Raw genomic sequence first — 22,489 nt, forward strand, 5'->3', positions numbered from 1 at the left:
GAGAGAGTAGCATGGACTTATATACACTACCAAATGTAAAATGGATAGCTAGTGGGAAGCAGCTGCATAGCACAGGGAGATCAGCTCAGTGCTTTGTGACGACCTGGAGCGGTGGGATAGGGAGGGTGGGAGGGAGGCTCAAGAGGGAGGGGATATGGGGACATATGTATACATACAGCTGATTCACTTTGTTGTACAGCAGAAACTAACACAACAAGGTAAAGCAATTATACTCCAATAAAGATATATATTAAAAAAATAAAGCCTTCCTGAAGCCAACGTTTTTTTCTTTGTATATTCGTTTTCCCTTATTGCATAACAAATTACCAAACTTAGCAGTTTAAAACAACGTCCGTTTATTATCTCCAGATATTTGTGGGTCAGGAGTCCATGCATCTGCCTATGCCCTCTGCTCAGGGTCTCACAAGTCCACAATCAAGGTGTCAGCTGGGCGGCATTCTCATCCGGAGGCTGAAAGAGGGCGGAATCCACTTTTGAACTCATTCAGGTTGTTAGCAGAATTCATTTCCTTGTGTGTGACGGAGCTTCTTCCTGGCTCTTGGCTGGAGGCTGCCCCCCTATTTCCAGAGGCAGCCTGCAGTTCTCTGCCCCGGGGCCCTCTCCATGGCCTGTTCACAGTTTGGCTGTTTGCTTCTTTAAGCCAGCAGGAGAATCTGTCACTCCAGTCAGCTCAGAAGGAATCTTACATAAAGTAACATGTTCATGGGTGTGGCATCACATCACCCTTGCTGTGTTCTGTTGATTAGAAGCAATTCACAAGTTCTGGTTGCAGTTGCCCACACAAACGTGTGGACTCCAGGAGGTGGGAATTCGGGGAGGTTACCCTATGATAGTGTGTTCACCACGCTGCTCATCTGGTGAAATTCCTGTACTGCCTCTGTCTTGTTGCATTACGCTATAGCCCTCCACTACACATGTGCCCTTTCTTGTCTCTCTCCACCTCTAAATATTTACCTTTATTATAATTTTTTGACTTTGCTACTTTTTTCTTCCAGTTTTATTGAGGCATAATTGACATGCAGCACTGTATAAGTTTAAGGTGTACAGCATAGTGATTTGACTTACATACATCGTGAAATGACCATCACAAACAGTTTAGTGAACATCCCTCATCTCTGTAGACACAAAATTAAAGAAATAGAAAAAAATTGTTTTCCTTGTGATGAGAACTCTTAGGATTTACTCTCTTAACCATTTTCATATATAACATACAGCAGCGTTAATTGTATTTATCATGTTGTATATTAAATCCCTAATACTTATTTCTCTTGTGACTGGAAGTTCGCACCTTTTGACCAGCTTCATCCAGTTCCCCCTCCCCCCATCCCACCTCTGCTAACAGTAAGTCTGATCTCTTTTTCTGCGACTTTGTCTGTTTTTGAAGTGTAATTGACCTAAACACTGTGTTAGTTCCTGTTACACAACACAGTGATCCACTATTTCTATGCGTTTCGAAATGATCACCATAAGACTAGTTATCATATGTCATCCTACAAAGATATTACATAGTTATTAACTATAGTCCCCAAACTGTACATTTGATACCTGTGACTCATTTTGTAACTGGAAGTTTGTACTTCTTAATCTCCCTCACCTACTTCTCTCCTCCCCTCAAACCCTCCCAGCAACTGCCTGTTTGTTCTCTGTATCTATGACTCTGTTTCTCTTTTTTATGTTTGTTCATTTTTTTTTGTTTTTTTGGATTTCACATGTAAGTGAAATCATACAGTATTTGTCTTTTTCTTTCTGACTGATTTCACTTAGCATAATACCCTCTAGGTCCATCCATGTTGTTGCAAATGGCAAGCTTTCACTTGTTTTTTTAATGGCTGAGTAATATTCCATTTCATATATATGTATGTGTATATATATATTATATATATATATATATATATACACATACATACACACCACATCATGTTCTTTGTTCTTTATCCATTGATCTGTTGATGGGCACTTAGATTGCTTCCATATCTTCTTGGCTATTGTAAATAGCGCTGCAGTGAACATGGGGATGCATATATCTTTTCTAATTAGTGTTTTTGTTTTCTAAATACCCCGGAGTGGAGTTTCTGGATCATATGGTAGCTCTATTTTTAAATTTTTTGAGGAATCTCTATATTGTTTTCCACAGTGGCTGCACCAGTTTACATTCCCTCCAATAGTGCAAAAGGGTTTCCTTTTCTCTACATCCTTGTTATTTTCTCCAGCGCTTGTTACTTGTTGTCTTTTTTGATAATAGCCATCTAATAAGTGTGAGGTGATATCTCATTGGGGTTTGATTTGCATTTCCCTGATGATTAGTGATGCCGAGCATCTTTTCATATACCTATTGGCCATCTGCATGTCTTCTTTGGAAAAATGTCTATTCAGATCCTCTGCCCATTTTTCAATTGGGTTGTTATTTTTTTTGATGTTGAGTTACATGAGTTCTTTGTATGTTTTGGATATTAACCTCTTATCAGGTACATCTTTTGCAAATATCTACTCCCATTCAGTAGGCAGCCTTTTCATTTTGCTGATAGTTTCCTTTACTGTGCAAAAGCTTTTTACTTTGATGTGTATTACTAAGACCGATGTCAAAGAGCATACTGCCTATGTTGTCTTCTAGATATTTACCTTTAGATATATCGTGGTAGAGACTGTGTCCTCTTCATCTCTCTGCATCCCTTTGCACCAAGCATAAAACTTGGCACTTAGTTGGTCTCAAGTGAACTTTTTAAAAAACAGATTTATTGAGGTTTAATTATTCAGTGAACTTTCAATAAATGAATGAAGATAAACATAGGGCTAACATATTGCAAATTTTAAAGCATTTGCTGATAATTTTTAAATAAATAATTGACTTGCCTAATATATTTGAAGTTTTACTGGCTCTTCCTTCAAGACAATAATTGGTAAAATGAATCATAAGATAAAATAATATAATAATCATTTCTAGAGTAGTGTAACTATGAATTTTTTTCATGATACAACTTCATGACATGTTATCTAACCAGATAATTTTTTTTCTTCTAGATGAGCAAGAGATAGTACAAAAACGTACTTTTACAAAATGGATCAACTCTCATCTGGCCAAGGTAAAGGAAACTACCCAGAGTTCTATGTTTACTTAGTTTGAGCCAATACATCATTAAATGCACAGTTTAAAGTAATGCTGCTGTGGCTATTGTCACTATTACTAGTCAATAATGTTGGCACCTATCAGTTTAATTGTGGCATCTGCTAACATTTTTTCAAAGAAAACTAACAGATAACCAGAGTCGAAAGCAGTTACTTTATGTCAATTCCATGAATCTTGATACAATATTTCATTCAGTTGTTTCTTCTGTACTGATGTGTCTCATATCAGAAGGAGAATTCATGCTGGATTTTTGTTTGTGTTTGTTTCTATTTGGAGCAGAAAAAAGCAATGAGTAGTCTGCCCTGAGCAAAGAATTTTAGCTAAGGAGATCGTGTCTGGGCTCCCCTCTCAGGTGCTCTTAGAGAAAAGTAACCATAGTGGCAGGACACTACAAAGGCTAATCAGTCTGAGATTATCCATACTGACCTTAGATTGTATCAGGTGACTGGGTATCCATACATTGTAAAGACTTTGAACATAAATACTAACATAAAACAAATTTCCATGTAGCTACATTACAAAAAAATTAATCTCTTATAATGCTGATGAAAAAATATGTGAACCAAAAAACATTGCATTTGTAAAAATAAACGCAGATGACAGGACAATTGTCTGCATTCAGTTAGAGGATCTTTGCCGAGAGCAGTGCCTAAAGTGTGCAAGGCATAATCCTACGAGCAGTTTTTGACTGGGGACTCCTCCAAAGCCTCTTTTCATAGTTCAGAAGCAAACAAAGCATGGCAACTTACTTCAGTCCCATTGTACAAATTGACTGCTTACTGTGTGTCTATGATAGGCTTTGGAGACAGGAAAAAAGCTAGTAAGACACTTTCCCAGGCCTTGGGAAGCTCAAAATCCAGCAAAAACAGAAGACTAGATTAATGTGTCTAGGGCTTCCCTCGTGGCGCAGTGGTTGAGAATCCGCCTGCCAATGCAGGGGACACAGGTTCGATCCCTGGTCCGGGAAAATCCCACATGCCGTGGAAGAACTAAGCCCATGCACCACAACTACTGAGCCTGTGTGCTGCCACTACTGAAGCCCGCGCGCCTAGAGCCCGTGCTCCACAACAACAGAAGCCACCACAGCGAGAAGCCTGTGCACCGTAACGAAGAGTAGCCCCTGCTCGCTGCAACTAGAGAAAGCCCACGCGCAGCAACGAAGACCCAACACAGCCGGAAAAAAAAAAAAAAAGCTTAAAAAAAAAAAGAATAATGTGTCTAGATACAGGATAAAATGGGATTATCTTTCCTATAATCTCTCCAAAAGCCACTTGGTAAAATGGGAATTTTCTGGCCCAGTGGCTGCACCCAGAATCTGCCCTGTGACAAGGCACTGAATGCCCTTGGGGCTCATTTTCTCAAGCTTTGGCTGGTGCCATCTGGCCCCAGCCACTACTTATACTCCAGAATTGTCATCATTTGAGGACAGTTCTTTTTTTTCCAAAATGAAAATAGTTATTGTTTTTTCATATCATAAAAAGGTTACATGCTAATTGTAAATCATTTTGATAATAAACTTCTTAGAAAGTTTAATGAAAATAAAAATCACCTTAAATTCCACAATCCTGATATAACCATCACTGACATATTGATCACCATTTTTCTACATGCTGCATACACAATTTCACATAAGTGGTTATAGACGATACTATTCTGAATGCCTCTATTCACTCAGCACATCTGCACGTCTTCCCATGTGACTAGATACAGAGCCACATAATCATTTTAATGGCTGAATAATACTTTGTCATTATAAATATAACAAAATTCTTTATAAATTATACATCATAATTAGCCAGTTGTCTATCAATGGTTATATAATTAGTTTCCAGTTGGTTAATATTATATAAAATATCACAGTGAAAGTCCTTGGGCATATATATCTGTACATTTGTGTGATTATTTTTCTTAGGATAAATTTCTAGAAGTGGGTGGATAGTCCACAAGTATACATGTTTATAACTTTAATATATACCAAGAGCTTATGAGAATGCCCATTTCCTTATACTATTAATCCTCTTTAACAGTATTTTCCAATCTGGTGAAAATAGTTTATGGTTATTTTTATATTTTTTAATAGGGTTGAATATCTTTGCAGAAGATTGTAAAGCAGAATTCCTGGGACACACTTATCTGTGTTCTGAATTCTTAAAAAGAAGCAAAAATTGGAATGTGTGCCATGGCACACGGTATACAAAGGGCCTTTGTGGAAGGATTATATGCCAAGAATTTGTTTTCTAATCTGTTTTTAATCACCATTTTATCATTGTTTCAAGTTACTTTACATATTTATGTGATAACTGGGTATTGGAAGGGGCTCTACCAGTGTGTACCCTTTTATGTTCTTTTTTTTTTTAGTCCTGCTTTGTGACCTCACTCCTGCTATTTCCCGTCTAAATATCTAAGTCCTACCCTTAATGTGTAGCACATACCTCTCTCATTCATGAAGTCATTTCTGACCATGTGTGAAACGCTGAGCAAATGTTCCAGAAGGTTAGCAGTTTCCCCTGCACTCCTCCCCCAGCCTTCTCTGCTGTTCCTGCCTCGGGTTTGGTAGAATCAGAATCTCAGCACTTCTCCAGAACCTGCAGCACAGGTGGAAAAGTTCAGCATGTCTTCTTTTTTTTTAATGTGCTCAGAATATTTTAATTTAAAAATATGCTAGAGATTAGAGATTTCATGTATTTTGTGTATGTGTGGTCTGTGGGTCTATGAGTATTTGCCTATGCTAGTAGAAGATAGCTAGTTTCTTTTTTTTTTTTTTTAAGTATTTTTTTTATTTACTTATTTGGCTGCGTCGAGTCTTAGTTGCGGCGCGTGGGATCTTTGTTGCGGCATGCGGGATCTTTCATTGCAGCGCGTGGGCTCTTTGTTGTAGCGTGTGAGCTCTTTGTTGTGGCGTGTGAGCTTAGTTGCCCCGCAGCATGTGGGATCTTAGTTTCCAGACCAGGGATTGAACCCGCGTCCCCTGCATTGGAAGGTGGATTCTTAACCACTGGACCACCAGGGAAGTCCCTAGTTTTTTTTTTTTTTTAATGAGAAAGAAATTGGTTTTGTTTTTTTTTTTTTTACTTTTGAGTCATTGCATTTGGACTTACCACTGCACTCTTTTTTTTTTGGAATATAGTTTATTTACAATGTTGTGTTAGTTTCTGCTGTACAGCAAAGTGAATCAGTTATACATATACATATATACACTTTTTTGAAGATTCTTTTCCCATATAGATCATAACAGAGTATTGAGTAGAGTTCCCTGTGCTTATTAATTATCTATTCTATATATAATAGTGTGTATATGTCAATCCCAATCACCCAGTTTATCCCCACCCTCCGCCAGTATGTCTTAAATGATTTTATACTGTTTCATATCTCACCTTCCCAACAACACTGTAAAGTCTTCAAGGCATGTGCTAATTCTTGGAGTTCTTTGTAAATCCTAATAGCTCTAAGCACAGCACTGAGTACCATGCAGAGGGGCTTAACGAAACAGCAACAGCAAAGATTCTTTATCTTTCCTTATTTTGTTAGAGTAGTAAAAACATCAATCACATGGGGAAAAAATAACGATTAATGTCTGGCACTGTGCTAAGTGCTTAACTCAGGTTATTTTATAGTGTACTTCTTCATACACCTGGCCATTGGTGCTGCTGAGATTTTAATGCAGACATGAATCTGAAGTCCCCTTGGTTTCCCTACTTTACACATTTTGGAATCGATAGTATCATTTCAAAAGACCCAGAAAACTATTACCTCTGCAACTGCTCCATTGTAAACTTACTGCAATAGAGATTTTTTTGTTGTTGTTCTTTTGTTTTCTCCTCTGTACTTGCTATTTTTTTCTTTCTTGAACCTTGAAAACTGAAACAGTGATACCTATGCTTGTTATCCAGGACTTATTTATACTGACATCGTAGTATCTTACCAAATGTAGCCTGCAACTTCATTGGAAAACATTTTCCTTTTCTGACTCACTTGTAGTTAAAAACATTTTGAAAATAAAATCTGACCACATTACCCTGCTTTGACAGTTGAGAGTTTTAGGATAGCTACAGAGTAGATGTTTATGTCTGCGACTGTCTCAGCAGCTGGTCCCATGATTCCCTACTCTTCCCTCTCTCTTGTACCCATCCTTTGCTTGCCTTTATCCCTATTTGAGTTTCCTATTGCAGCCCTATTTCTCTCTCATTCTCCCTCTCACCCCGCTTCCATTCCTGTATCATCTCTATCTCTCCAATCCCATCTCCTCCATCACACCTCCACCCAACTCCCTTTCCATCTGTATCTCAATCTCTCCATCCCTATCTTTATCCCCATTCCCATCTCTATTTCTATCTGTACACTTTCTCTATAAAAACATATGCAACCTGTACATCCTAGGCTTCACAGTCTCCTTGAGGTCACATTTACATATACGCCCAAATTTAAATGGAAGCACACACTTCCCTCCCCATTGCAGTGTGCTGACTTACTTCTGAGAATAATACCTTACTTGCAAAAGAAGCAAGGTCAGGTTCATATCTTTTATCTGGCCTCTGGACAAGGACACTGTCACTTTTCCTGCTGTCTCTGTGAGAAGGCTTGCTCCCAAAGTCATTGTGTGACGCTAGAGTGTGCCCATCACTCTAGCACCCCAGGCGTAGACAACAAGCACCTGCACAGACACACACACACACACACACACACCCCTATCTTAGTCACCTGGGCTCCACAGAAGCGTATATTATGCCCAGAATCTCACTAAGTCTCTCGTGAAAACAGCTTCTTAGATTTTTGGTCTTCAGCTCTTCTTTACCTTTTAACAACACGTGGATATCTCCCCTGGCCCCTGGTTTTCAGTCATAGAGCAGGCCTAAAGCCATACTTAGAATCAAAGTGTTTCTCACTAGAAAAATAATCCACAGAGAAGCAACTTAATCTGCTTCAAGGTCTTTCCTTATCCTCCAGAGATTCTTTTTTTTTTTTTAATTAATTAATTAATTTTTGGCTGTGTTGGGTCTTCGTTGCTGGGCGCGGGCTTTCTCTAGTTATGGTGAGCGGGGGCTACTCTTCGTTGCGGTGTGCGGGCTTCTCATTGCGATGGCTTCTCTTGTTGTGGAGCACAGGCTCTAGGCGTGCGGGCTTCAGTAGTTGTGGCTCGCGGACTCTAGAGCACAGGCCCGGTAGTTGTGGCACACGGGCTTAGTTGCTCCATGGCATGTGGGATCTTCCCGGACCAGGGCTCAAACCCGTGTCCCCTGCATTGACAGGCGGATTCTTAACCCTGCACCACCAGGAAGCCCCTCTCTGGAGATTCTTGAGCCAACTTTTCCTCTTCTTTCTGGCCTGTTAGAAAACAAAAGCCAATGGTTTGTCCTATAACAACAGTCTGCTCCAAGGATGGAACCATAATTGCTGTCAGCTTTGAAAGGACCTAGTGTTCTGTAATTTGTTGGGTCAGATTGAGTCTGGTTTGGTGTATTGTTTATGTTTGTTTATTTTGCCCACTAAATATGCAACCAACTTAGACCCAGTATTAGTCAGCTTGGGCTGCTGTAACAAAATACCGTAGACTATGTGGCTTAAACAAGGAACATTTATTTCTTGAAATTCTGGAGGCTGCGAAGTTCAAGATCAATGTGTCGACTGATTTCAGTCCTTACATGGCAGAGAGAGAAAGAACTCTGGTTTCTCTTCCTCTTCTTATAGGACGCTAATTACGTTGTGAGGAATTTATGACCTCATTTACACCCAATTACCTCCCAAAGGCCCCACTTCCAAATACCATCACATTGAGGGTTAAGGCTTCAACATATGGATTTGGGCGGGGGGACACACAAACATTCAGTCCATAACAGGCCACAGATTCATCCTGAGGTCTGGCTTGAAGCACATGAGAATTTCTTCCAAACCTCGGTCCAAGAACGAAGTAAGTAATGAGCTTGTCTCCTCTTTCGTATCAAATGTTTGTTTGTGTTTCAGTTCCTATTGTACATAGCGCTGTGCTTTGGAATGGCTTCAGATATCTAATAACCAAATCCTTCAAAATAATTAAAATGCATTTTATTCCTTGGTTTGTGTGTGTGTGTGTGTGTGTGTGTGTGTGTGTGTTTCCTACAATTTTCTGTTGACATCTACTGATAAAGGCAAGGAAGTGACCCATGTCAAAAATACTTTTATGCTGGTGATGAGATACTAGTCTTAATTCACCTATTACTTATGCTATATAACATGCCAAGTTACTTTATCTCTGAGAACAAGAAAGGAGAAAGTGCTAAATTGGCAGGAAAAAAAGAGTCTTGACTTTCTTCTAGAATGCAAGTTGTAAATATTTTGCAGGATCTCAATTGTCTGGGAGCTTTTGCACAAGTCATGGGAATTTTTGTGGATTTAAACTAGAGTGATAAACCATCTCATCCTAAATTCTGTGATTGTGTCTTGCTACTGCAATGCCTTCTTTAAAGATTTTAAGCAAACTAAAAAAATAAACACCTTATTTAGAAAGAAAACTTTATATGTCAATTATATCTCCGTAAAACTGGAAGAAAAATATCATACCTGTTTTCTCAAAAATCTTCTTTAGAAATTGACTGTTTCCAAAAATAGCTTTAATAATAAGTTGCTGCAGGTTTACAGAACTGGGATGTTGAATTGAGAAGCAAAAAAAATTGATCCTCTGTCCTAAGATCATTCAATGTTGGATGCATTGGGAGATGTTCAAAAGATTCTTTGTGGAGATAAATTTGGGGAGGGTTTTTCATGGGAAATTTTCATTTTTGTTGTAGGCTGCTTTGCTTAGTTGCAAATAAGAAAACTATTTACTGCTAAGTAAATAAAACAAACTCTTTTACTGATGACATTTTATTCTATTGTAACAATTCTTTATAAATATTTTGACAGTAGTATGAAGACATAGGGTGCACATAAGAGAGCAATCTGTTTTCAAAAAATACGCTTTTCTTAAAACAAAAATTTAAATTAAAAATAGGAAAAAAACCCCGATAATTTTCTGTAGATTACTCAAATTTGTGGATATAATGATCAGTTTTTAAAAAATATTTGCTTTGTTTTCAAATTGAAGTCTTCACGCTTCTGAAATTATGCAAAACATTGCAAATCATAAATTGTCGATATAATGTAATATAACATCAACAAAAATTAGTGGGTTCTGTTTATTTCATATATCTGATAATTCCTTTCAGGAAGAGGGCTTCATACTGAATCGTGGACCCTATAATTTTCTTCCTTTTTAAGAAGAAACCTGCCTCTTTCTATTCTGTTTGCTTTGTCAGTGAAAGAAGGTGGAGTATTTGTTTTTTAATTAGCCCAATATCGATCCAAGTAATAGTTTTTCAAAGTTAGGTCCTGATTCAGTGCTGGCTGTCATCACTCATTGCTAACTAGGTTTTTAAATTGCAGGGCTGCTGTTTACTGAACTCATCATGTGCCGATTACTGTGCCTTAACAACTTTATCTTTTATTTTATTTAAATAACACAACAATCAAATGTAAGTAGTATTTTCACCATTTTATAGATTATGAAACTGAAGCTTAGAGTTAATTAATAAGCTCAAGGTCATATAACAAGTACGTGGAAAACCAAATTTCAATCCCAGGACTCCAAAGTTTGGGCACTAACCATTGTGTTATATACACCCATGCTTCTTCCGTTTATTTAGCTATTCATGTACTTTTCAAGCACCTATTATGTGCTAGGGGTTGTGGATACAGTGGTGAACAAAAAACAGATATAGTCCATGCCATTATGAAACTGATAGGCCAGCAGAAGAGACAGCAATTACAGAGACGTGTGCATGGTAAATTCCACGAGCAGAGAAGTACAGGGTGTCAGGGAGCACAGGGCAAGCGCAGCCAACCATACAAGTAACCTGAAGGAGGGCATCAGAATAGGTTTTCAGAGGAAGAAACATTTAAGCTGGAGCCTGAGAAATGTCTTGGGATTGGGTAGGTGAAGGAGCTAATGTTTTCAAAAGTTAAGAGGTAAGATAGAGCCTGGCACAGTAAAGGAAATGAAGCTCAGAATACCTGAAAATGGGGGTTCCAGGAATGGGTTGGCAACAGATGAAACTGAGAATCGATCAAAATCAGCCATTAAAAGGGTTTGGATGTTGTGTTATGGGCACCGGAGACGTTAAAGAATCTTAGGAAAATGAAATGATCACTCTGGGCTAAACCCCTCTCTCAACCTCTCTCTCTCTCATCTCTCTCTCCCTCCCCCGCCTCTCATTTTCCCCCCACACCCCTCTCACATAAATTAGAGCAGGAACCAGTAAAATTGGAGGTGGAGTGAACTTGCAATAAGTCAGATACGAGGTGAGGATCCTTTGGACTAAAGTAGTGGTGGGGGAATGGAGAAAAGTGGATAGATTGAAAAATGGGTAGGGGTGGACCCGATACAACTGAGTCATTAGTTGGAAGCTGGGGGAGAAGGAGTCAAGAATGACTTCGAGATTTCTGCCTTGAACAAATGATTAAGATCATTCACGGAGACAGAGAATACAAGAGACTTTGGGGGAAAGCTAATAGGTTCAGTTACACAGGGGGAAATGACTTAGTAAAGATGGGCACATTTCATTTGGCAATTAGAAGTCATTAGCCATCACTGGGAGTGGCCAAGTCGTGGCAGAAACCCGACTCTAGCAAACTGGTAAGTAAATGAGAGGTGAGGATGTTAGGACCTGAGTGTATATTACATGTTAAGGAGATAGAGTATTAGCTAAAGCAGAACATGTGGTCTGGTAAGAGCTGTTTCAATAAAGAGTGGTCTTAAGTGTATGTCTATGGAAGGGAATGATCAAGAACTGGTAGAGAGGGATAGGGTGAAAATGAAGGAAAACAAGCTTATTTTAAGATACAAGACTCCTAAAGAGGCAGGGTGGGGAGAAAATCAAGAGGACGGGTGGAGGTTTTTACCAGAGGAGAGACAGCTCCCAATCTCTGAGGCCAGAGGGGGAATAGGAGGGATGGGTGTGGATGTGCCTAAGTTTGGGATAGGGGAGAGAGGAAGACAGAGTTGGGTGGACTTGAATTTGAGGGGATTCCCACCTAATGACTGCAGGTTTTTTAGGTCTATCAGAATAGTCTGCATTTCTAAGCAGAAGAATTTATGTTAGGAAGAATATTTTTCTTAAATTGGCAGTTAAAAATACGTTAGTTCTTTCACATTTAAAAATGTATTTATCTTAGCAAATTCCTAAACTTTATGCAAGATCCATAGGCTATTGTACAGTGTCACCTTGACCCCCAAAGGGGACAGATTAAAGACGTGTTTTCCAAAAATCTTTCCCCTAAAATTTTATTTTTAATTAGAAAAAGATAATATAAGTAATCTTAACATTAAACATCGGTTATACTCTGTTATCAAATAATTGTAGTTTCACATTTTCTCTAAATTTGTCAAATGGAATAGAGTGTTATATTTATATTTAAATACCTTTGATTCAGTCTTTATGATATTTGACTTTGAAGTAAATATATGATTTGGCATTAAGTCCTTTGGGAAAAAAATAGGTCAGAGATAGCCATTGTTCAGTGTTTCTATAAATGGAGCTTCTCTTTCAATTTGCAATAAACAGCCCTTTCTCCATCTGCCAGCCTTAGATCTAAGGGGCCATTAAGTATAGGCACTGAACATTTTAAATACCGACATTTGGATGACCTCAGGCATAATACAAGCATCTCCTCACTTTTTAGATGAACTGAAAAAAAAAGCACCGTTGAACATTATTTATATTCTGTATTAGTTTGCTAGGGCTGCCATTACAAAGTACGATATACTGGGTGCCATAAAATGAGAAATTTATTATCTCACAGTCCTTGAGACTAGGCAGCCATGCTTCCCTCTGAGATTCTGGGCAGAATCCTTCTTTGCCTCTTCCTAGCCTCAGTTGGAGGCCTGGAGTACCTGAGGTTCCTTGGTTTGCAGCTGCATTAGCCCAATCCCTGCCTCTGCGCCTGTCTGAGACTGTGTCCAAATTTCCCCTTCATGTAAGGACACTGGTCATATTGGATTAAGACCCCCTCTCCGCCCCCCCCCATGACCTCATTTTAACTTGACTACTTCTCTAAAGACCCTGTTTCCAAATAAGATCACATCCTGAGGTACCTGGGATTAAAACTTCCACGTATCTTGGGGAGAAGCACATGCTTCAACCCAAATGTGCTCTATTAAATGAGCGCATTTTGTTTTAAGACCAAGTCAGATTCATATACTCCTTTAAAAGGAACACTTTTGATTTTCCATGTTTGTTTTTAAATAATTCAAACTGATAATGACTTTGACATCTTCACAGTCATAAAATATCACTTTGGTGGCTGCGTTTATTCTTCTTCAGTTGTCTTTCCACCAATGGTGCTAAAAGATAACATGGAAACGCTTTCGAAATTGAAATTTGAGCCCATCTGTTTCCTTGTACACACTTTGGTGGGACTATTTATGCACTAAGATGAGGAGATAAGGAGGCGAAGAGGAAAAAGTAAATGTAATAATACACCCCAGAAACCATTCTTTAGTTGATTTTCTAAAACTAGTTTGATAATCTCAAGCTTAATGATAAATTAGTTATTTCCAAATATGCAACTAAAAGATTACAAAGAAAATCATCATTTCAAAATGAAAGGCATTTAGTTTATTAATAGGATGTATTAATTTATTAATAACAAAGACGTAGCTATAGCAATGTCCATGCGGTTTAATAAAATTTTTGACAATATTTGTCAAAGTTCTTTCTTTAGAGATGTATTTTGTCTAGTCATACATCCAGTCAATAAATATTTTTAAATGTTGTTTGTATGCTTGGCAAGATTCTAGAATGTAGCAGTGAACAGAACAGGAAAAGTAACCCCTGCATTATGGTGTTTATATCCCAATGGGGGAGATGGACAGAGGAGAAGGAAAATAAGCTGTTCTGTTGAGAATAGACTGAAGACGGACATGGGCCGAAGGAAGAAGATAAGGTAGGAGATTGTTGAGTCATCCAGGTGAGAGATGGCCGGCTTGGACCAAGGTCATAGCAGTGGAGGTGGTGAAAAATGGCTGGATTCTAGGTGAATTTTGACAATAAAGCCAACAAGATTTGTTGACAGATCAGCTGTGGTGTATGAACAAAAGAGGAGTAAAGGATAACCCCAGCTTTGTCCTGAGTAAAACAAGTGACTTGAGGGGTGTGCTTCTTTTAAACTATATAGTGAAAAAAAAAATCATTACATGTGAAAGTTGTTAGGAGCAGTTTTCCAAGCAGATTTAAAGGTGGGCTGGAGGGCAGTTATTGCCTTTGGGATATTTATTCCGAATTGAATTAAATAATTAAGGAAATGGAAATGCTTATGCAATCTGTCCTAGGAAACAGAAAAGAATGGGAACTATCTTCTCACTTTTGCCAAGCAGAGGTGGAAAATAATCACAACAGTGCTTTTATAAAGGGATTGAAGGAGAAACATATCATACATAACATTAAAAAAAACAAAACGACTTCACCTTGTTTCTGGAAATACTGGTAATGTCTAATTAGATTTTCTGAATAAGATGACAGAACCTTTTAGAAGTTGAATTAACTTTATCTGGTTCATGTCAGTGGTTATGATCATGATTTTACAGACCTAGTCCAGCTGCTTTGGCATTTTTAGACAGTTTAGTGTGGCGGGCTCCTTGCCAACCATTGAGGGGTAGATTGCTCCACATCTGCCGGTCAACCTCTCTTCCCTTCCCACTCTCCTCTCGGTTCCTGTTGTTTAGCTTGCTGTTCCTGCCCATCAGATAACTGGAAGAGCATGCGAACACTCTAGGCTGGTCCTGGGATGGGCGGTTCCCCCATACCCTGTCTCTCAGCCTGTGAAATAGCTCCCACCTGAAACCTGGAAACCAGAGGCGGGAGTGGTTGGTCTGGCTCTGGAAATGAGGGGCCATTGTGTGTACACAGGTTTCAAGATGCCCGGAATGCACCTTGAGGTCCAGCCTTTGCGTTGAGACCTCTTTATATACTGCACAGAAGGCCATCTGGGGAATATGTCAGGCCATGATTTTGCATCATTTTCAGCAAGACTGACTGTGCTTGACCATGTGTATGTCTCTAATAAAGTAAAGCATTATCTGTGCCATGGGTTCTTTCTTTAGGTCTTTTCCAGTTCAGTTTTATTGGTATCACTAGGTATCCAGCAATCACAAATTTTAAACCCAAGGATATGTATTTAGTAATTTAAAGTAAAATGCTATAATTTTTGTATTATACAATGTTTTAAGAGCTCTTTCCCCAAGAGGGAAAAGCACTTAGTAAAAGACTGCCCAATAGTTGTGAAACTAAAAGTGATGACGGTAAGTGAGGACCTGGGTTGGTCCTGGAATGAGATGGGTGATTTGGCCCTTTCCTTTGCTGAGGACTAAACCCTTCATGCTGCAGATCTCCTTGATAGCCGTGTGATATTTACCACTAAGGGGCTCTAAGATTCTTGCAGATGTGTAGATACCTGCTGATGGAGCCATGATATGCTGGTAATGTTTCAAGGTAGCTTTGTACTTTTCCACATCACTGATTTGGATCAAACACCCAAAGCATCTTTCTCCTTAATTGATGTGCATGTGCTTGCCCTATTAATGCAAAGTTAAAAATGCTAAAAATAATTTTAGTACATTAACATTTTATAATTTTGGATATATAGGCATACACTTGTCCATGCAAAATGACCTTCTTTCTTTCTTCCTTTTTTTTTCTCCCTCCCTCCCTCCCTCCTTCTCTTCCTTCTTCCTTCCTTCCTCCTCTTTCTTCCTTCCTTCCTTCCTTCCTTCCTTCCTTCCTTCCTTCCTTCCTTCCTTTCTTTCTTTCTTTCTTTCTTTCTTTCTTTCTTTCTTTCTTTCTTTCTTTCTTTCTTTCTTTCTTTCTTTCTTTCTTTCTTTCCTTCTTTCTTTCCTTCCTTCCTTCCTCCCTCCCTCCCTCCCTTCCTTCCTTTTTCTTTCTTGATAGAAAGAAAGACAATTGAAAGTCAAGTAGACAGCGTTAGGCCTTTAACATGTTCAGTGAGAATTAGAAAACTACAGAGCCTGACCCAGGTTATAAATTTTTTAAAATTCATATTCTGTGAGAAATCTGAGGGCACCTAATTACCGTTGACCATCAACTTTGACATCATCGCTTTTTTACTTTCTTCTGAGGCAAGAGATACCTAATTTCAAGATTTCATGAACTCTAGTATACTAAGTATTTTCATAATCTTCATAAAAAAACGAAAGACCCTCCATGAGTTGAAAATGGGCTTTGACTTATTTCTCCAGTAGTGGTGCTAGATTTGCCCTGATCAGTCTGTACTCTTGTGCTTTTGATGCTTTGGGTTCAATGCCACGCTGTGAGAGAGGTTTGCTGGATTTGCCAGCTTGTGCAACAGAACGGACGTGGCCAGCTAACCCACAAGAGGTTCAATCCGTCCCTCTGGCTGTGCTAACAGTGGTCCCACAGCAGGTCACTGAGTTAACGAGGTTACCCTGGAGAGGATGTTCAAGGAAATTTGGCACCTGCCTCAGCCCAGTAATGTGCTCACTCAGGGTGAAGGTATGGAGGTTGGTCCAGTTTATCTGGGGTACCTCCTGTTCCCTGTTTACGTCCTGCTTTAACCTCTCTCTTATCTTTTATGTTTATAGTATCCTCTTTTCCTTCCCTTATCCCACACCATCCCACTCTTGTCAAAACTCCCTTTCTAGAAAGACACTGGTGTGTATGTGAAAGCCCAAGCATGAGGTTCTTGAATGTTAAGTTTACCTCCAAAGGGTCGTTTTTCCCTTTGCAGCTATCCAAAGGTAATTGCCAACCATATCCCAAATAAAGGATTTTGGTATTTAGACATTTTTCTTCAAATTTTGCCACAGTGAGTAACAAATGTCTGACAGAGAGTAAGAGAAGCATTTTTGGCATTTATTCATTTTTTTATTTTATAGCGGAAACCCCCAATGGTGGTAGATGATCTTTTTGAAGACATGAAAGATGGTGTGAAGCTGCTTGCTCTGCTGGAGGTCCTGTCTGGGCAGAAACTGGTAAGGATGTTTTCTGTGACCAGACTTGTCAAATTGTTCCCATTTGGAATTTGGGGACTATGGAGTTGGGAGTATAAGGGGTGCTACCCATGTAAGAGAAAGGTTTTCTCTTTTGTGGTTGGTAATACACAGGAAGCACTAGTCTATGGGTCACTTCTGGGAACAAGGAATAAATTTCCTTTCTCGTTCCTGCATACCCGTAGTAGATTTAAAACATTATGTATAGTGGTAGCAATCCTAGAAGTAAGAGTAAAGAACTTCATCGATAATCAATCCTGGTTAACTACTGCATCTGTACGGCATCCAGGAAGACTTGTTGGAAATTAATATCTAATGCACTTTAAGTGCTTACTTTCCATTTGGAAAGGATTGTTGGTCCATATCTGTGTACTTATATAGTTGTTGAAAATTAAGCCTTGAAATCAGCGTGGCATTTTTCATCCGCTTATGGACATTCTCTGTCATCAGTCATTTGTAATAGGAACAGCATGTTCAGAATCATTTGTTGTTAAGCTCAATGGAACCAGCGGAGTGAAAAACAAATTGACGGTGACCTATAAAATCTGTTTTTCTACATTACTCGAATACTAAAATATTTATTTCTTTCTGGCTTATGTTTTTTCGTTTCAGAGTAGTAGAGAAGTAAGTAGTTTGCAAACATAGATTATTTATGTGATGTTTGCCATAATTTTTAAAAGGCTCTCTGGAAATAATCTTCAGAATGTTGTATAATGCACTAGACATGGGGTCCAAAATTGGGGGTACTTATTTTTTTCTTAATCTGTTGCATCATGACAAAGAGCTACACAGTCATTATTACTTGGATAATTGATTTTTTAAAAAGTGTTTTTGCCTGATCATAAACTTCCAGTTCATTTCTTGCGGGGAGCCTTCACCATAGCTTTTGTAACAGAGTTGTTTCTGGGAAGATACAAACTGGCAATAATAATTTGTGTGTAAGTCATTATCTACTTGAATTCATATTATAGCAGATGCTTTTGGTGCCCCCAGCGCCATCTCAGATCACCTCTGATTCCAGTAGCCTCAGGAGTGGACGTGGTCCACACCCTCCATCAGCATCTCAACTCAAGCACTGGCAGCCTGTCTCTGGGTTTCTGCCCTCAGGACTTTTATCAAAGCTGCAAGTTGCACAAGGCAGCCCTGAAGTGTGGGAGAGTTAATGGTCCCAAAGGGAATGGGAGTCTGAATAAAAATTCCAGCCTGGCATTTGTAGGAGGGATGATTCCAAGGCTTATTTCACACATGAGGTAGAGTGCCCCATTGGATCCCCAGCAGAATTGAGCCGTGGTTGCCCACTGTGGAGACCCTTAATAGCACATCGTACTATTATTGATTATTATTTATTGATTTTTCCTCCTTCCCTGTCTCACTCTCCATGCATCCTCACTCCTGCTACCTGGGATCACCTCCTTGGTCACCTGCATGCACCCAGGTTCTTATCTCAGGCTCCGCATTGGGAGAAATCAGAGAAGACACACATGAAAAGCCAATTTGGAATAAATAGATATATGCATGAGCTAAATAAACTGGATTAACATTAGGATGTGGGAGTCATTGACCTGAAATATATACTCCCTTGGTGGCCTGATGTAACTGGCTATCTTCATATACCCTCCTGAATTAAGCTATTTACTTGAACTGAAGGAACCTTCATTACAATTCAAATGGGTATTTAAGAAGCCTGTCATTCTAAGCGTCATTATGATTCTGCCATTGTACTCGGCCAACAGTATACAGAAACCTCAATGGGCATTACCTGCCAAGCTGAGTGATTCTAGGAAGAGTGTATATTTTGATACAAGAATCCTACTTCTCTTTAAGTGCCCTACTCATTCAGATGTGGTTACAATGATAGGATCTGGAAGCTAGAAGCAATTTCAGAAAGAATCTCAGCATTCTCATTTAACAGGTAGAGAAACTGAGACACAGAAGGACAGTTTCTGATTTAACCTTTATTATTTATTTTTACTGAGCCCTTCAAGATCCTAAATTATATAAAATGAAATTACTCTGAAATTATAAATAAACCATCGCAATGGTTATTTAAATTTTGCACATGTAGACATTTTGGTTCAGGACCACATTAAGATGAAAAGCATCATTTAAAGGACTGAGTATCCTAGGCATTCTTTTAGAGCTTTCAAAGAGAGAATGTGAACAAAAGCATTTCCCTCAGGAGCATTAGCACTGTTTGGGAAATCTATAATTATCTCATACGTACAACTCTATTAAAGAGCACTATACTTTAACATCATGATTCACATAGCCCAGGACTCTGACTTTGGCCATGATCATCTGGGAAATTCAGCCAAATACCTTAGTATTCCCTTTACCACCAGCATCTCAAGGTAAGGGAGGACTCTCAGTATCTTAGTTTCTTTTAATAACCTATTGTGACTCTTGTCTATGATTTTATTTCAGATGCTAGGGAGTTTTGAGTTTTTATAATTATTATTCTTGGATTTCTCTGTGCCCTTTGATTATTATTCGAAGAACATTTACTCTTTGAATGGATCAGTGATTATATATCTTTAATCACACATAAAGATAGGAACACTAAATTTAATTTTATACTTAGGATTTTTTTTAAGAATGTGAAGAATTCCATAGAAAAATTAAAAATAGTAGAAGCAATATGAATAGAGCTTAAGGACTGCAGAGAAATTCATTTCTTATCTATTTTGTTAACCTTCTGTATAGTATTATTAAAGACTCCTTAACACTCTGCATTCAAGAGGAGCCTAAAAATCCACTTAAAAGTACACATGGGCATTCTTAGGAAATTGGGAGCATTGAAGGCCCCTGCACGTTCACCAGGTAACTTTGTTAAACATCAATCGTATATTGAGAGTAGAACTCAAGTCTGCAGCTGGGTTTGGCATTATCTTTTGACTGTTCAGCTAACATATCTGGAGTCTCTATTATGGATAAGGCACTGCCTTTGCCCTCTAAGGAGAACAAAGATGAATGAGGTATGGTTGGTGCCCTCAAAGAGCTTGTAGCCTGGTAGGGAGGATCACTGTATTAATTAGGGTAGGTCAGTTGTGTTAAAATAGATGCAAATATGGGGTAGAACTATACAGTAGATGTTTATACCTTGCTCTTTTAGCCAGGATACAGCCAAAGAAGAAAAGCAGAGAAAAGGTATTTGCTTTACTAGATATCAGGTCTTACAGTGAAGCTTTATCACATAAGATAGTGCGGTGTTAATACAGGGATGGGCATATTGACTAATGCAGTAGAGTTGAGAAACAGACCAAGGCATGAATGGAAATTTAGTTTATGTCAGAGGTGGATGTCAGATCTGGGAAGGAAAGATGGTTCAATAAATGGATCAGCAAGAAAAAGGTATAGTTGGATCCTTATCTCATGGCCTCTATAGAAATCAAACATACATGGATAAAGGCCCTAATGGCGAAAATACTTTAAACTCTTAGAAAATATAGGCGAATATCTCTGAGACATCAGGACAGGGAAAAAAATAAGGCAAAAAATATTAAATATAAAAGATTGTTACCTTTGACTATTTTAAAATTGAGAACATTTTTTAATCAAAAAACTTTAAAGAGTGATAAAAAAAGTTAAAAATTGGTCAAAGATATTCACAATACAGGTTACAAAAGGATTAAGAAAGGATTATATCAAGAATATATGAGGTACATCTTCAAAACAATGAGTACAAACAACCCAAGAAAACTGGACAGCTACATGTAAAAGAATGAAATTAGAACACTCCCTAACACCATACACAAAAATAAACTCAAAATAGATTAAAGACCTAAATGTAAGGCTGGACACTATAAAACTCTTAGAGGAAAACATAGGCAGAACACTCTTTGACATAAATTGCAGCAAGATCTTTTTTGACCCACCTCCTAGAGTAATGAAAATAAAAACAAAAATAAACAAATGGAGGAACCTCCATACTGTTCTCCATTTACATTCCCACCAACAGTACAGGAGGGTTCCCTTTTCTCCACACCCTCTCCAGCATTTACTGTTTGCAGATTTTTTGATGATGGCCATTCTGACCGGTGCAAGGTGATACGTCACTGTAGTTTTGATTTGCATTTCTCTAGTGATTAGTAATGTTGAGCATCTTTTCAGGTGTTTGTTGGCAATCTGTATACCTTCTTTGGAGAAAAGTCTATTTAGGTCTTCTGCCCATTTTTGGATTGGATTGTTTGTTTTTTTGATATTGAGCTGCATGAGCCGCTTGTGTATTTTGGAGATTAATCCTTTGTCAGTTGCTTCGTTTGCAAATATTTTCTCCCATTCTGAGGGCTGTCTTTTCATCTTGTTTATGGTTTCCTTTGCTGTGCAGAAACCCTGAGAAAACCATAATTCAAAAAGAGTCATGTACCACAATGTTCATTGCAGCACTATTTAATAGCCAGGACATGGAAGCAACCTAAGTGTCCATCGACATCTGAATGGATAAAGAAGATGTGGCACATATATACAATGGGATATTACTCAGCCATAAAAAGAAACGAAACTGAGTTATTTGTAGTGAGGTGGAGGTACCTAGAGTCTGTCATACAGAGTGAAGTAAGTCAGAAAGAGAAAAACAAATACCATATGCTAACACATATATATGGAATCTAAAAAAAAAATTGGTTCTGATGAACCTAGGGGCAGGACAGGAATAAAGACGCAGACTTAGAGAATGGACTTGAGGACATGGGGAGGGGGAAGGGTAAGCTGAGACGAAGTGAGAGAGTGGCATGGACATATATGCACTACCAAATGTGACATAGATAGCTAGTGGGAAGCAGTCGCATAGCACAGGGAGATCAGCTCAGTGCTTTGTGACCACCTAGAGGAGTGGGATTGGGAGGGAGGGAGGGAGATGCAAGAGGGAGGGGATATGGGGATATATGTATACGTATAGCTGATTCACTTTGTTATACAGCAGCAACTAACACAACAATGTAAAGCAATTATACTCCAATAAAGATGTTTAAAAATAAATAAATAAATAAGTAAATAAGTAAACAAATGGAACCTAATGAAACTTAAAAGCTTTTGCACAGCAAAGGAAACCACAAACGAGATGAAAACACAACCCTCAGAATGGGAGAAAATATTTGCAAACGAAGCAACTGACAAAGGAGTAATCTCCAAAATATACAAACAGCTCATGCAGCTCAACATCAAAAAAATAAACAACCCAATCAAAAATTGGGCAGAAGACCTAAATAGATATTTCTCCAAAGAAGACATACAGATGGCCAACAAACACATGAAAAGATGCTCAACATCACTAATTATTAGAGAAATGCAAAGCAAAACTATAATGAGGTATC

At 38.5% G+C, this 22,489-nt stretch overlaps 1 protein-coding gene across 12 annotated transcripts in view; it reads left to right on the forward strand.

The window, feature by feature from the left end:
- SYNE1 (spectrin repeat containing nuclear envelope protein 1) overlaps positions 1-22,489 on the forward strand; it is a 454,100-nt gene that overhangs the window by 77,198 nt on the left and 354,413 nt on the right. For all 12 annotated transcript variants that reach the window (XM_036871084.1, XM_036871085.1, XM_036871083.1 and 9 more), the window contains exons 3-4: positions 3,040-3,101; positions 17,064-17,159. In XM_036871084.1, the coding sequence (XP_036726979.1) occupies positions 3,040-3,101; positions 17,064-17,159 (158 nt within the window). The remainder of the gene's footprint in view (positions 1-3,039; positions 3,102-17,063; positions 17,160-22,489) is intronic.

The sequence above is a fragment of the Balaenoptera musculus genome, chromosome 12, assembly GCF_009873245.2.
Source record: "Balaenoptera musculus isolate JJ_BM4_2016_0621 chromosome 12, mBalMus1.pri.v3, whole genome shotgun sequence".
NCBI classification, from domain to species: domain Eukaryota; kingdom Metazoa; phylum Chordata; class Mammalia; order Artiodactyla; family Balaenopteridae; genus Balaenoptera; species Balaenoptera musculus.